At 31.3% G+C, this 15,725-nt stretch overlaps 4 protein-coding genes across 4 annotated transcripts; 2 read left to right on the forward strand and 2 right to left on the reverse strand.

Moving 5' to 3' along the window:
- Window positions 1-2,245: 2,245 nt before the first annotated feature.
- PPL_07530 (uncharacterized protein) lies at window positions 2,246-3,329 on the reverse strand (the record flags this gene model as incomplete). Its single annotated transcript, XM_020578365.1, has 4 exons — window positions 2,246-2,320; window positions 2,538-2,634; window positions 3,066-3,120; window positions 3,236-3,329. 4 exons carry the CDS (start codon window positions 3,327-3,329, stop codon window positions 2,246-2,248), a joined length of 321 nt encoding a protein of 106 aa, XP_020431600.1.
- Window positions 3,330-5,144: 1,815 nt separating this feature from the next.
- On the forward strand, window positions 5,145-6,211 carry PPL_07531 (CCAAT-binding transcription factor; the record flags this gene model as incomplete). The annotated part of the gene is made up of 4 exons (XM_020578366.1): window positions 5,145-5,202; window positions 5,274-5,359; window positions 5,429-5,560; window positions 5,675-6,211. The coding sequence occupies 4 exons, from the start codon at window positions 5,145-5,147 to the stop codon at window positions 6,209-6,211; spliced, it is 813 nt and encodes a 270-aa protein (XP_020431601.1).
- A 319-nt stretch (window positions 6,212-6,530) lies between these two features.
- On the reverse strand, window positions 6,531-7,450 carry PPL_07532 (uncharacterized protein; the record flags this gene model as incomplete). Its single annotated transcript, XM_020578367.1, has 2 exons — window positions 6,531-6,640; window positions 6,892-7,450. 2 exons carry the CDS (start codon window positions 7,448-7,450, stop codon window positions 6,531-6,533), a joined length of 669 nt encoding a protein of 222 aa, XP_020431602.1.
- Window positions 7,451-8,477: 1,027 nt separating this feature from the next.
- On the forward strand, window positions 8,478-15,549 carry amiB (putative mediator complex subunit 13; the record flags this gene model as incomplete). The annotated part of the gene is made up of 10 exons (XM_020578368.1): window positions 8,478-8,594; window positions 8,670-9,432; window positions 9,504-9,597; window positions 9,679-9,792; window positions 9,882-10,024; window positions 10,128-12,134; window positions 12,288-13,507; window positions 13,664-14,155; window positions 14,229-14,847; window positions 14,930-15,549. 10 exons carry the CDS (start codon window positions 8,478-8,480, stop codon window positions 15,547-15,549), a joined length of 6,189 nt encoding a protein of 2,062 aa, XP_020431603.1.
- Window positions 15,550-15,725: the final 176 nt, after the last annotated feature.

The following is a 15,725-nucleotide window of genomic DNA, read 5'->3' on the forward strand; positions in this document are numbered from 1 at the left end:
AGTTTATTTTTGTTTTTTTGTTTTTTTTTTTTTTGGTTTTTTTTTTTTTTATTCTTTAAATTTCCACTTGTTACTTGTTCACCATTTCACACAACTAATTTAATTCCCCACCTCAATTTACCTCGCCGAAACAATATATATTCAGAAATAGCCAATAAAATCGACAGAACTCCACCAAACACTCCACCTTCTCCATAGTTCATTTTCGAGGGAAATTAACTACATATCCACTGTACACATATTAAATTCATATCCGAACAAGAAAAAAAAAAAAAACAAATATATGTACTATAAAAAATAGTAAATTTAATTTAACCCATGTTACATTTATACACTTACAAAACAATCGAATTAATTTAAATAAATATTTATTTACTACTGTTTTATTTAAAGGAGGTATGGTATTGTGTCCACCAATTTTCTTTTCGATTTGTTTCAAACTGCAGCACCATAATCTCAAAGGGAAAATAAAAAATCAAGCCATCTGACTTGATATGTCAAATCTCCCCTCAGAGGTTATTTTTCCTACTTTACTGATGTCCAAAATAACTTTTCTAGGGTTTATAATTTCAATATCATTGTTGTTTTTCATCATCATTTGCACTCCAATAGATAATATGTGTTTAATTTTAACATGACAAAATGGAATACTTGACATTAGTGGACATTTGAGAGATTAAGGAGTTGTAAGGGGGGTACATTTTATTTAATTCTGTTATGCTTGTTGTTTGTTGGCAAACAGAGAAGAATTCTTTTTTGTTTTCTTATTTGAACTGTGTATGTTACTACTCCTAAAATATTTAATGTATATGTTAAAAAATTAAATTAATTAAATTAAACCTATTAATCTTGTTATTTTTATTTCAAACTAAATTTTATTTTAAATTTACAAATTACGTTTTAACACTGTAACCTTTTATTTCATATCATCAAAACAACAACTGTTTCAACAATAACAACAACCATAAAAAACAGAAACAATACTATATTTGGATATTTATTAGAATGAATTATTGTGTTGGTTTATGTTGCTGTTGATTGTAGTAAAATCCTTCACATTAGTATTTGTTGTTATCCACTACAATCTAAAAATAGCTTTAATTAAAATTGAACAAATATTTTTCATAATCTCCTCAAACTCTATATCTACGACTTGTACTTCTTTATCATTATTATGACAAAAGATTTCTTTTTTAGGATATACCAATAATGTTGGTTTGTTTTCTTGGGTCATTTTTAATAAAATCTGGATGAAGTAATACTCAAAATCTATTTTTTCATTCACTATATAAAATTCATTGCCAATTAACTTAATTATTTATTTATTTTTTAAGAACAAAATATTTAACTATATAAACTATAATAATAACATTTCCAATCATAATAATTCTATTCAATTGTTTACCTCATTTAATCATCTTATCAAATATTAACTTTTTTTAAAGATAGTCAACCACAGAAATTCAAAACAAAAATCAAAAAAATCCAAACACTAAATTAAAAGTAATAATTATAATAGTCGAACTCGTGGACCTATAGTCCTAAATAATTTATTTAACAAAAAAGGTAATGTTCAATATTTTAATTTTATTGTTATTTTATTTTATTTATTTATTTTTGTTGAGTTAATTTAAATATTTTATTTTAATACTCCTATTATTTATATTAATTAATTATCTACACAACCCTTTGTAAATTTTATTTCTTTTTTTTCCTTTTTTGGTCATTTCTCTCAACTATCCTTATGATTAAACAAACCAATTATATTTTACTCTATCTTTCAAAACCATTTGACTATCTATCCAATTTATCCTTTTTTGGATAAAATTGAAGAGGGTGATTAAATCATAAAGATTTAAAATCAATACAATCGATCTGCATATATATCAAAAATCATCATAAAAATATGCACAGTGTGATGAGGGAATGCATGGTTGATATCTTATCTTTCAAATTTCTAAATTATATCTTTGTTGATGATAGGTGGATAGTTTACTTTTATTTTAATCTCAGTAACATCAATTGAATATCAAACAATAAAAATTTTAACACGAGAATAAAATTTTATCCTCATTGTGTATAATTACATATCAAATGCTCAATCTTTAAGCTATCAGCTGACCATTCTACCATTTTAATATAATCCTCAATTTCTATCTATCACTCCAAAGTAAAAGACAATGACCACACCACATTCACATTCACACCCATACTCACATTCACTCATCAGTTTTTTAATTTTCCTTCAATCATTTCTTTTCAATCGATCAGCTCTAATACCACAAACCAACCCACCACCACCAAATACTAATCCATCCAACTTACTTAAAGAATAAAATCAAAAAAATAAAAATAAAAATGACTATAACCAGATAATATAATACATTTAATTTTTAAAAATGGAAATTTATTATTATTTGCAAGTAACCTAGTTATGTCTTTGTGGTGTGTTATTGAATTAATAATAAAGAGAGGTGTTTGTGTGGTGGGGTGTGGTGTATTGTGTTGTGGTATGCAATCAATCAACAAAATCATACATAATTGTATATGTTACCTGTTGTTTTAATATGTAATAGACCGATTATTGATTTCGGGATATCTACACGACAGCTGAGAACAATATCGATACCACATCTCAATAAGCAATAAACAACAAGTGTTGGTTTTTAGCCAGACTCATTGTTGTAAATATATTTTCAATATAAAAATTAAAGGAAAGAGCCAAAATAAATAATCAATCAATCAATAACAATATTATTATTATTATTAACAACATCAACAATAAATTTATAAATATAAATTTATAATATTTTTTAATATTCCATTTCAAAAAAGATAAAACAAGAAGAAAAAAAATAAAAAAAAACAAAAAGGTGACTGTTCGGTTTCATCCACAAACATTATGAGAGATATATTATCGATAATTTGGTAGTTTTAAACTATCGATTATTAGTTATATTATTATTTGTTTGTTTTTTTTGTACTGTTTGTATTGTTTGCTTGTCATGTCATGACTTTTAGATTGCAACATCATCACTCACTCACTCACCAACACCATCACCTACAAAGAAAAACCTAAAAAAGGAGAGATACTTGATAACTTTTCCTTATATGTGTTATCTTAAGAGTAAGAGGAGAGTTTAGTAGATGATAGATTATGTGGCCACACCTCCATCAATGTAAAAGTGAGAATTAGGCATGGGAATGAACAATACACATTAACGATAGGACACACTTAAATAACATTCTCTTTCTTGTTGAATCGTAGCTACTACGATTACAACAACATCATCGATATATTTGTGTTTCGTTGCAATATTCATTGTCATTGTTTGTTTGTTTATGTTTATTTTTAAATTTCTTATTTTTAAAAATCGAAGAGTTTTAAATGTTTGTCACACTATTTTTTTAAACAACAACTAACTTAACATAATAATATCTTATTTATTCATTTATAAAATAATAATATCAATTCATTTTACTAAACATTATTTATTAAAATCTACAAATCATAAATATTAAAATTAACAAAAAGGTAAAAAGTTTAGTAAATTTCTTCTTTTTTTTTTTTTAACCAAAGAATTATTTGATCTGCAACCACACACCATTTTTAAAAAAAATCATGATAAATCACACCAATTCCATGAAAGATAGTTTTAAATAACATCACATATCTCTATTTTCTATTTAAACCTCTTTTTCTTTTTTAAATCCCCAATAATGAGAGTGGGTTATTATTAAAAATTTGCTAAAGATACTAATCTTGATTCTATATATTACAGTTAGATAAACGATCCTGTTGTTACAACTATAGTATCCACAACCTCTTTTTTTTTCTACCACTCTACCCTGCAAATAAGCAACTCTTGGTCCGAAAACTGAAACGACAACAACCTTTCCAACACTCAGATACCAATTGTCAAAAACCAAACCGCTGATCAAAAAAAATTTTTTGTCTCCAGACATAGTAAAAAAAAAAAAAAAAACATCATCAACCCACAAGAATTCTTTTGCAAAATTCAGTGGTGACCTTGCTTTTTTTGTTTGACAAACACACCCAACTTTGCAACTTTTTTAAATAACCAATTTTTTGTTTTTTTTTTTTTTACACCACACACTTTATTAATAAGTTTTTGATTTCAATCAGCAACATCAATCAGGTGCTTGGCCCGCCCAATAATTGTGTTTTGTGATAAATATAAATCATATCAAAATAATATTGTATTGTCTATCAACAAACAAACAACAATAACAATCACATAAATACTTTACTTTCAACAATAACAGTTCAGAAGAATCAATCGACCTTCATATATACAACTACCACCACCACACCAATTTCTTCTTCATCTTCTTCTTCTCTTCATTCATTTTTTTATTTGTTGAAACAAAACAGTTAGGTTTTTCAAGTCATTTCCTGAAGTTGTTTAGTTTTTTAATTGTTGTTGTTTTTTTGTTTTGCGCCCAATTTAACACCCATCAAGTCAATCAACTTTGTGAATACCAACCACAAACAGCAATATTCATCCCTGGTTGTATTTTTCCCACAGCGATTTCCAAAACAATCAAACAAAGCAAAAAGTGAAAACACTTTAAAGTTTTCTCGTCAGTCATTTGTTGCTTATAGTACAATTTCCAATTAACTTTCGTCAACATCAGTGACACCGACATCATTTCAGTATCAAAGTCGACACAAGTATCAACAAGCAATAACATAGCAACAACAACAACAACCAGCACTACTTTTGGTCAGTAACTAAATTACCAAACCGGTGACGAAACATTTCACCTCCTCACCCACACACCACCAACCACCCCATTACTTTTAATCGAGTGACAGGACTGGAAAGAGAGACTCTTTTCTTACCATCATCGATTGAAGTTGGATTCCAAAAGTATAGCATCCAAACAAAACAGAGAGCAAACCAGTCAATCAGACAAGTCAGCCACCAGCTACAACAAACCTTAAATACATATAATCTATATATTATTATATGTATTTTACTCTATATATAACACAACCACAAACTATATAATCAATCTACTTACTATATATATATATATCATATAACTATAATCATATATACTTTTATCACTCACCACACACTCTCTCAATATATAATATAACACATACACAATAAAACATGTCATACTCACATATATATATGCCACATGCCGATAAAGGCTATTCTCACCACCTTGGTAAGTACAAATCTACAAATAGTATAAATAGTTTAATTAAAACTAACTTTGCTATTGTTTAATTAATTTAGATCTACTAAGTGGATCACAAATGAATTACTCTCCGGATCACATGATGACACCTGAAGATGATAAAAGATATGAGTACTTAAAATGTGTAAGTATACTTTACTTTTTAAAAGATTCCAAGTTATCATTGTATTTAACCAACATGTTGCTATAACAGGCTCCATTTATGAAATATCAACCAGCTGAAGAGGAACCATTATATGTAAATGCAAAACAATACGCAAGAATTATGAAACGAAGACAAGCAAGAGCAAAAACAGAATCTGATAAACCACCTAAAGTTAGAAAGGTATGTTGTTCTTGTTATTATTATTATTATTATTATTATTATTATTATGAGTAAATTACTAAAGTATAAACTAACTAATCTTTTAATTCTTTCTACTATTTTATTAATAATTAGCCATACCAACATGAAAGTAGACATCAACACGCAATGAGAAGACAAAGAGGTAACGGTGGTAGATTCTTGACTGCCAAAGAGAAAGAGAATTTGTTGAACGAAGAGAAGTTGAAAGCAGAACAACAAGGTGGATCTCCAAAAGGAGATGCATCACCACCATCTTCCAACACCACTTCACCACCTCTCATTGACAATATAACCAATAATAAAAACAAATCAAATAATAGTAACAAGAATAACAATAATCAAACAACACTTGGACAGCATCCGTCACCATACCCAACAGCACCGCACTACAGTCTTCAACATCAACAACAACCACACCCAAACACTTTTTCAACACAAACATTACATCCTCAACAACAACAACAGAATTTAGATGAACTATATCTTGTTAATACATCATCACCACCATCCTCGCCAAATCCAGCCTATGAAGCCAACGGACTCAACAGCAGCAACGATCACCAACCACAATTTACTTATCACGCCAACAATAACTACCATCTTTACCAGAATGGAGTATTGAACAAATAAATATACAGAAAAAAAAACATATATAATAGTATATAGAATGTAAACATTTAACAAATATATAAAACGAAAATTAACTTTAAATTTATTTAATTAGACTGTTTCTTTATTTAATTACCAAAAATAACAAACATATAACAATCATTAGTTAAATATAATTCGATATATTTATATATATTGTAATTTTATTAGATTGATTGTATCAATACATAAATGAGATGTGTTGTAAGAATCTGTTTCTTTTTTTTTTTGTATATATATATATTTTGGGTTGTTTTTCTTAATTAATTTGGTTTGTGTAGAGGTTGTCTCTCGTTGTAAACTATTCATCATCACTGTCGAGTAGATCTAAATCGGTGTATAAACCATCTGTGAAAATCAAAGAATTATCATTTGTGAATACCAATGTTGAATCTTTAACAACCGAGTCAACTAATTATATTATTAAATATTTGAAATTGAATTAGATATTAGTCAATCAATCTTATTATTTGAAATGATCAATAATGATCTTTTGATTTGATTTTTTTTGAACGAAAAATTTGTAAAAACAAAAAAATAACTGCAACCACCAAAAACAACACGCTCGTTGCCAAGCTTGCATCTTTCTTTTTGTTTTGCTTGCTGATGTTTCTAATAAACAAGTAGTCAAAGTTTGTGCAATGAAATGAAATAATATTTACCTAAAAATAAAAGAGCATCCTCCATGGATACCGGTGTTTTGAATTTATGTTGTTTAGAAGTGGATACCAACTTGGCACCTTTAGTGATGAAGGCATATTTAACTTTCCACTCTGAGATCTTCTTCCAAATGTCATCGGGTATCGACTGACGAATGCCGTCGAATGTGATTGTGCTTGCAGCTTGTTGTTGTTTCTTTCTTTCAAATGAGTTGGTTCTTACAATCTTGTTGGCCGCACTAGCACCACCACTGATTCTAATATTTTTACATGTTTCTTCACTATTATTACAATTATTATTTGATACACTACTACTATTATTATTATTTTCATTTTCTTGTACATTTTCTTCATCACTATATTCATTCTCGTCGTCATCATCATCACTATATTGATTTTGTTGTTGTTCCATATGATTTTCATCAACTGCCAATGAAAAAGATGCTGCCTTCTTTGTTGGTGTTACTTTTGTATTGTTATCGTCAGAGATGACAACTTTGGTAGCAATGTCATCGACGACCTCACTGAACCTCAGAGAAGATGGTGATTTTGGTGTTGACATTGTTTTTTATTTATTTTTATAATTATTTTTTTAAAACTAAAAAAGTTTCTTTCTATTAAATAAATATTATATTTATATTGTTATTTTTTATTATATTATTATAGATATATATATTGTATGTTTATAAACAATGAATAAAAATAGTTTAGTTTTGATGATTGAAAAAGTTTTACCTGAATTGTTATTATCCAGGCTAAAAAAAAATAAATCTAAAAAAAAGATCTTTTAATTTTCTATTTTTTTAATTTTTAATTTTTATTTTTAAAAATTGGAGATAATCTTTGTAAAATTTGTTCACATAAATGATTGTTTTATTTATTATTGTAACTACAACTCATAAATAATCAAATAAATTTTCAAATATTAATCAGAAGTTAACTGAGATATTCACTCAGATTAGATTCAGATATGATGATGATAATGATGTGATAATACCTATTTTTAAATTGAATCCATCATTATTTTTATAATTAATAGACTTTTTTTTTTTTTTTTTGTTCTCTTTATGATTTATGTTAGAACATCAAAAGTTATAAACTGAGTATTCATTGTTCATTTAATTGGAGTACACCTAAGTAATGCAAAAAGAATTGTGATGTTTGCCAAGAAAAAAAACAAAAAAATAAAAATAAAACAAAAATTTTTTTCAAGCATAATAATAATTATTTAATTTGAATAACTGAACTTAACTGATGATTATATGATTCATCAAATACTAAATTAATTTAATCAAACTCATTATATTTAGAATTCATACTACTGTATATTGAGATATATAAGCTAATAGATAAAGAATAAATTTAAAATATATATATAGACAGTAACATTTTGTTACATTCATATTTTATAAAAATATATTCATAAATTATTCAATTCATGATATAATTATATTTAATAATCAATCATCATTCAGTTCAACAATAGTATAATCTAAAACACCAACTTTATAATAGATAATAGTAAAGATAATAATCAATTGATAAGATAATAATAAGATAGTATATAGCAAAAGGTAGATAGATAAATCATGACTGATAGTAATAGTGGATCAGTTCCAATGAATGTATCTACTCCTGGTGGTGGTGGTGGTAATGGAGAGCCTCAATTAGGTACTCATTATATATTTTCAAATATTTATAATACTGTAAGTTGAATTAGAGATTGTTATCATCATCAAAGTATTAATATTTATATATTCTTGATATCAATATTTGTATAGGCATTGAATGATGTACAATGGATACATTATAGATCGGTGATTCAAGACAACAATGAGTTGTTTATTAACGAACCTATTATACTTGCTTATCTAAAGTTGATAGAAGCAAACATTCCATGTATTTGGATAAAGTCATATAAACAACAACAACGAAATAACAACAACAACAACAACAATAGTAAAATGAATAATAATAGTAACAATAAATCAAGCAATAATTCACCATCGCCACCATTATATAGTTCAAAATCATCAGTGGGTACAAGTAAAGGTAGTAATATTGTAAAGACACCGACTGCTACTACTACTACTACTACCGCTACTACATCGACAACAGCAAATACAAATACACCAATATTGAGAAGTTCAACGACAACAACGACGACAACAACTAATGGCAATGTAATGACACCTATTTCACCTGTATTATCAGCCAACTCACCGCATTATAATGTACCAACATCACCTACTGCTAGCACAGTGGTAAACAATCAACATCTTCAACAACAACAACAACAACAACAACAGCATATAATAGATAGCAATATGATGTCAATAGATAGTACACCATTTTCAATAGATACTATTAATAACGATTCAATAGATCTATGGATATTCCCAATACATAATATTAATAGTGGAATTGCAAAGACAACAACAACAACAACAACAGATTCAAATACAGATGACACTTCATCGACGACGACGACATCAACAACGCCTTTTGACATTAATTCAATTATTGAATTACAATCAATAACTAGTAAGTTGTAGCAATTAATAGTCAAATTATAGTATAATATAATACTAACACTCTCTTTCTCTCTCTCTTAGAAATTGACAGTGGAAAATGGGATACAGCTGAACCCAATCAAAATCCAATTTTAACGAATCTATTTTATAAATCATTATTCAATTTAATCGAACAGTATGTAATCAATAAGATATTAGATGTTCGCTAGCGTACTTTAGCAGGTTCTAATTATAATGTGTTTCTCTCTATTTTTAGTCAATTGATTCAAACCAACAATTTCGTTAGGGTTGGTAACTCATTTATAAGAAAGAATTCCATAGATAAAAAGACTGTAAAAAAAGATCCATACTTTGAAGGTTTAAGACAATTGTAATTATTATTATTATTATTATTGATCAACATACATATATAAAATCATTACTAATTATCTATCTATATTATTTATATATATTTTGTAGAAATAACGATGATATTAGTGAGCTTTCATTTTCATTCTCTTTCTTTCTTGCCAATAAAACACTGTTGTTTCATTTGTTTGTAGAGAGAAAGAGGATACAAAACCTTGGCAACCTCTCAAAGTTGGATTATTTAAAATCACCAAGTAAGATATGAGCTATTTATAAACATCATTATTGAATCGATTGCTTATTCTTCTTTTTTTTTTTTTTTATATTGCAATATAAATACTTAAACTATATATATAGTTATTACATCACCTAATTGTTATTTTGGATATCAAAGATTAACAAAGCAACAACAGCAACAATCATTACAATCATCGAATGGAAATAGTAGTAGTATTTTTACAAATGGTAGTAGTAGTAGCAATCATATTAATATCAATGCATCGGATCCAAACTTTACTTTGACATCTAATCAGTGGAAACAACTATTCAATATCAATCTAAAATCATCAATGAATAGTAGTACAAGTCATTTACATCATCATCATCAATTAATGAATAGTAGTGCTGGTAGTACTACAAATGGATTAAAAGATAGCACCAATAGTAATAATATAAAGAGTATACACTCACTCTCGATATCAAGTTCATCATCTAGTACACCTACAACAACAACAACAACCACCATCAATAATAATAGTACAAATAACTCTTACTATATAGACAGACCGAAGCAGTTGGAACTCTATGGTATCTCAACTAGACATGGAATGTACTTCCCAACAGAGTTACTCTATCGCTATGTTCCGTACACCTCCGATGTCTCTGCCAAGTTCTATCACGAGAAGATGCGTGAATTTGGTTTGGAGAATGAAGATCAAGGTGTTTTATCATATATTGAACGTGGATTATCTTTATTTGGTAGAAGACAACAACAACAACAACAAAATAATAATAATAACAATAGTAATAATAATAATAAGAGTATAGATTATTGGAATTATCAAATACCATTTATATTTCCAAAGGATCAACAACAGCAACAACAACAACAACAACAACAGCAGAATCAACAGTCTTCCGATCAACAGCTTATGAATAAACAGATGTTTTCACCATCGACCAACTCACCGTTTCCATCGTCGCCAAGTCAGAATCAAGCAACTACATCAGCACTACAATCTCCATTCACCAACTCACCGAAATCACCTGCCACTTCACCAATGGCTTCGCCAGATGAACAGCCATCTCCGGCCGATCCCATGGATGCAACGAAGAAGAGATCGTCAACTAAATCAGCTTCCAGCCAAAAGAAAGGAAGAACAACCAAGAGAAAGAAAGATGATGATCCAGAGCCAACTGCATCAGGTAAACCACCATTACCACCACAAGCAGAAGTCAAACAGCAACAGCAGCAACAGCAACAGCCTTTAATTCCACAACAGCAACAACAACAGGTACAGCAGCAACAACAACCAGTTTCTCAACCACAGCAACCAGCATCTCAACCAGTTTTACAACAACAAAATTCATTCGGTTCAATGGATTTGTTTGGATCGGATTCACTTGGTGATGCTCTGTCATTTAAGAAGGATGATGATCTTATGCATCTGTCAGACACTGATATCGATTTGGACTCTTGGACCAATCATTATTCATCTTCATCATTTCCACCTCAACAGAGACCGAATGCATTGGCATCTGGTGGTGGTGGTATCAACAACATACAATCAGTACCCAATATCTCTGATTCATTTGTACCCAACAACAATAACAATCAAAATATGCAACAACAAAAGACAAATGTTAATAAACCAAATGATAATCAACAACAGCAACAGCAGCAGCAACAACAACAACAACCATTACAGTCACAGACAAATCCAATGACTTTGAACGATTTGAATACCCAACAAAGACAACAAACAATGGATATCAATAATACTACTGCTGCTCAAATGATGAATCAGCAACCATTACAACAGCAACAACCATTACAGTCACAGCCAGCACAGATGTTAAACCAAGCGAATCTACCACAACAACCACCACAACCTCTAACATCACAACCAACACAACTAATTGCCGGTGGCGCGACTACCAATGCAAATACATCCTCGACAATGCCAATCGATCATACCAAATCACCTATACATCCAGCTTATCTCGTACCATACAAAGCACCATCTCTCAGCCAGGCAAATATTCCAACAATGCCAGACGTTGTTCCTGAACTCTTTGGAAGTGGTGGAAGTGGATCACATCATCTCTTTGCACACGATGTTCGTGAGATCAATGGAAGTGGAAGTGAGTCATCCTCTTCCAACTCACTGCTGCTCTCTGGCGGAGCGAGTGGACTTGGCGGTCACCAGAAAACACTGTCCAATCTGCAGTACACTCCAGAGGGAACATCGTCTGCCTCGCTAGCACAATACCTCCAGCAACTCACTCAATACAAAGAGCACACTCTACACTCATCGCTCGATGATTCCGTCGAGGGACTGACCTCTGTCTATAGTACACTCGCCGTTTCCAAGCTTGGCGAACAACAGATCTCTAATTCCACCGCCAAGAGCAAGTCGTCTTACTACTGTCCACCCTCTTACAAACCTATCGATGAGACAACTCTTCCATTTCACACAAACAAGCTGGAGTATAGCTATGTCCCATTGTCCAAATCTCTATCGTCAACCTCTTCAAATGTTAAATATACCCCAACAACTCTTACCAGTCAACCATCGGCTCTGTCGTCACAACTGACAAGTTCAAGTCTGGCTGCAGTCAAACCATCGTCATCTAATTCCACCAATAGTTTGTCACGCAGTCAATTACAACTACAACAACAACAACAACAGCAGCAACAACAACAACAACAACAATCACAACTTAAACTATCACAATCGACAGTGACTGTTAACAATCTACCGAATTCACCTATATTCTCTTCACCAGCATCACCAGTTCTTTCGAATAGCCAAGCCAACTTGTCCGATAACGGATCGTCAGATTCTGATCCCAATCAACAGTCATCGGCTTTATTTACATTTGACAATGTACTTTCACCAGTGACCAACTCTTATATTCAACAATCGATAAGTGGACAGAGAATAGTACACCAAGCATTCTCCTACGAGAAGACCATGACTGCCGAGGAATGCCAAGAGTTTGCTAATCTCATCCAACAGATGGCTATCTCCAACTATGACATCAACCAAGGTTACTCTGTTGAAAACTCTCCACTCACCAAACTAACAGTGGAAATGCTATTGGAAGAGTGGATCAAGTCGTTGGTTGCCACCGATGGCAATCTCTACAGTCCGACACTTCAATACCACGCACTCACCGAAGAGGTCAACTCTGAGTCAGTCTATGCTGCACTCAATCCAATGTCGAAACCAGTGCTTCTCAATCTTACGGCACGTTCACTCTTTGGATTCTCATCGATTCTCTCCAACATCTTTAAGAACGAAGAGATGGAAACCAACTCACCGCTCTCACTATCGGACACTGACATATTCTCTGGCGTTGAATGGATGCCTGCTCCACGCTTGATGGTTGGCTACAAGGAGGAATGGATGGAGGCTCCATCCACCATCATAAGACACTGGGACAAAGCACTGATAGAACCATACTCACCAAAGAAGAATATCACCTACTATGTGCTCTGTCCAGACACTCAGGTAATGCGAGTACACATACCACCATTCTTCTCGGATGTTAGTAACATCTATGAGATCAACCATCTCGGTCACCACCAACACTTTACCACCACCCTCACAGTCACCACTACCGTACCAAACACCAACTTCAACGCTAACAACCAGTATCAAAACAAGCATCATCATCATCACCAACAACAACAACAACAAACAACCACAACCACATCGATAAACAATACAGCCTACAGTGGATTGTTCCCACAAGGTATCTACTATATTCCAACGTTGGCGTCAACAGCAGCACCACTAAACTCATCCACTCAGCAAACACAACCACCACCACAACCACCACAACAACAACAATCACAACAACAACAACAACAAGATCCTAATCAACTGTTGATGAATAGCTACCTCACTGCATGCTCTAAACTAAGTGATCATCTTAAGGAAATCTCATTACAATACAATGAAAACAATTGTATTGTCGTATATATTGTTAATCCATTCACAGAATCATCTCAGTTTGGCACCAACAAGGAGAATACCAATGGCGACTCTGACTCTGTATTCCTAAGACAGAGAGAATCTCTAATGTTTATAAATTCATGTTTCCGTACAATTATGAAAGAAACTTATTCAAATGAATCATTAAATATAATGGTACAAGTATGTATTATAATAATAGCTGTAGAATTTATAATAATGTAATGTATTAATTTATTATTATTTTAATATATAGTCAATTCCAATTGAACAAGTATTTTTAGATGATTCACAAACTATTCCAATTGCCAAAGAGATTGCATTTTCGATATTTAACAAATGTCGTAGAATTTCAACACTTTCGCCGATACTCAATGGTGTTCCACCAACAAACAATTTCACCAATTGGTGTCAGAGATTCGCCGATAAAATATTCGAACCAATATTTATACTTTCACAACCAAGACAGCCACAGGCATTGCAATCATATCAACCCAACAATATCCATGTGTCCTATATGTTGAGCGACAACAATCGATGGGTTGCATGCACGATCACCGATGATCGTGGTGAGATGTTAGAGTCCAAACTGATACCGGCAATCATGTCAGAGTATACCGGCGAGTTGGTGTGGCGCGATACACTCACCAGTGTCTGGACATTCATTTACGATACCATCAATCTTATTCTACTCTCAAACGGAATCACAGCGAGAGCTGTCATTTCTAAATTTGGACTCATCTCCAAAGAGGAATACGACGAATGGCAACGACTGGTCTTGAACATTCCCGATAGAAATCCTCTAGAGCATGTTTTATTTGTCAACTTTACTATGCATCCATATCTTCAATTATTCTCCTCAGAGTTTTTCAATGGTAATGTTTTAACAATAATAATATTAATATATTGATAAACGCTCTAATTATTAATATAAATATTTTCAATTTCCATTTTTAGATACATTCTCAAAATCACAAGATACACTTATTTTACCAGTATTTTCACTTAAAGGTCAATCATATGCCGTTTATCCAAAATCACCATTTATTTATAACTATCATTTAAATAATCCGTTGCCGTTGGTATCCTCTTTCGTTGTGACTTCTCATTCGAATAATGCAGTGTTGAGTCAACAGCAATCCAATTTCGAGAGTAAAAAAGAATGGCCAGTTGTCTATATGATTTCGATTATTGGTGAACAGAGTGTAAAGCAACAGACGATCAATGTCGATCAGCAAACGACATCCGATCTCTCAGAGTCGATCAAACAGATCACAAAGATCTATCATCGATTGTCGTACCTGAACCTCTCACCACGTTATCCCGACCGTTACTCTGTGCTGCCAATACACCACACCGTAACAAAGAGAATGAGCAGACTAGCAGGATTCGTTGCACCCAAATCACCAAAACCATTCCACCTTCAACAACAACAAAAGACACCCATCAACAATTGGTCGGCGAAAATGCACAATCTCTCACCACTCACCAACAATCCTACATCGCCACAATCAATATCCTCAGCAACAGGATCCTCTCCGATAAACACAATAAAAGATGATACAATGTCATCTTAAAATTAATAAATAAATAAAAAAAGTAGTACTTTAATAATTAAACTTTTAAAAAATATTATTTATTTATTCAATTTGTCCAATTCACAAGACGCAAACTGTTATAGAATATATTAATCGATCTAGAATTTCCTAACCTGGTGAGACATCAGATAAAAAGTGTGCTTATCCAATACCAA

The sequence above is a fragment of the Heterostelium album genome (genome assembly GCF_000004825.1).
Source record: "Heterostelium album PN500 unplaced genomic scaffold PPL_contig17, whole genome shotgun sequence".
NCBI lineage: Eukaryota > Evosea > Eumycetozoa > Acytosteliales > Acytosteliaceae > Heterostelium > Heterostelium album.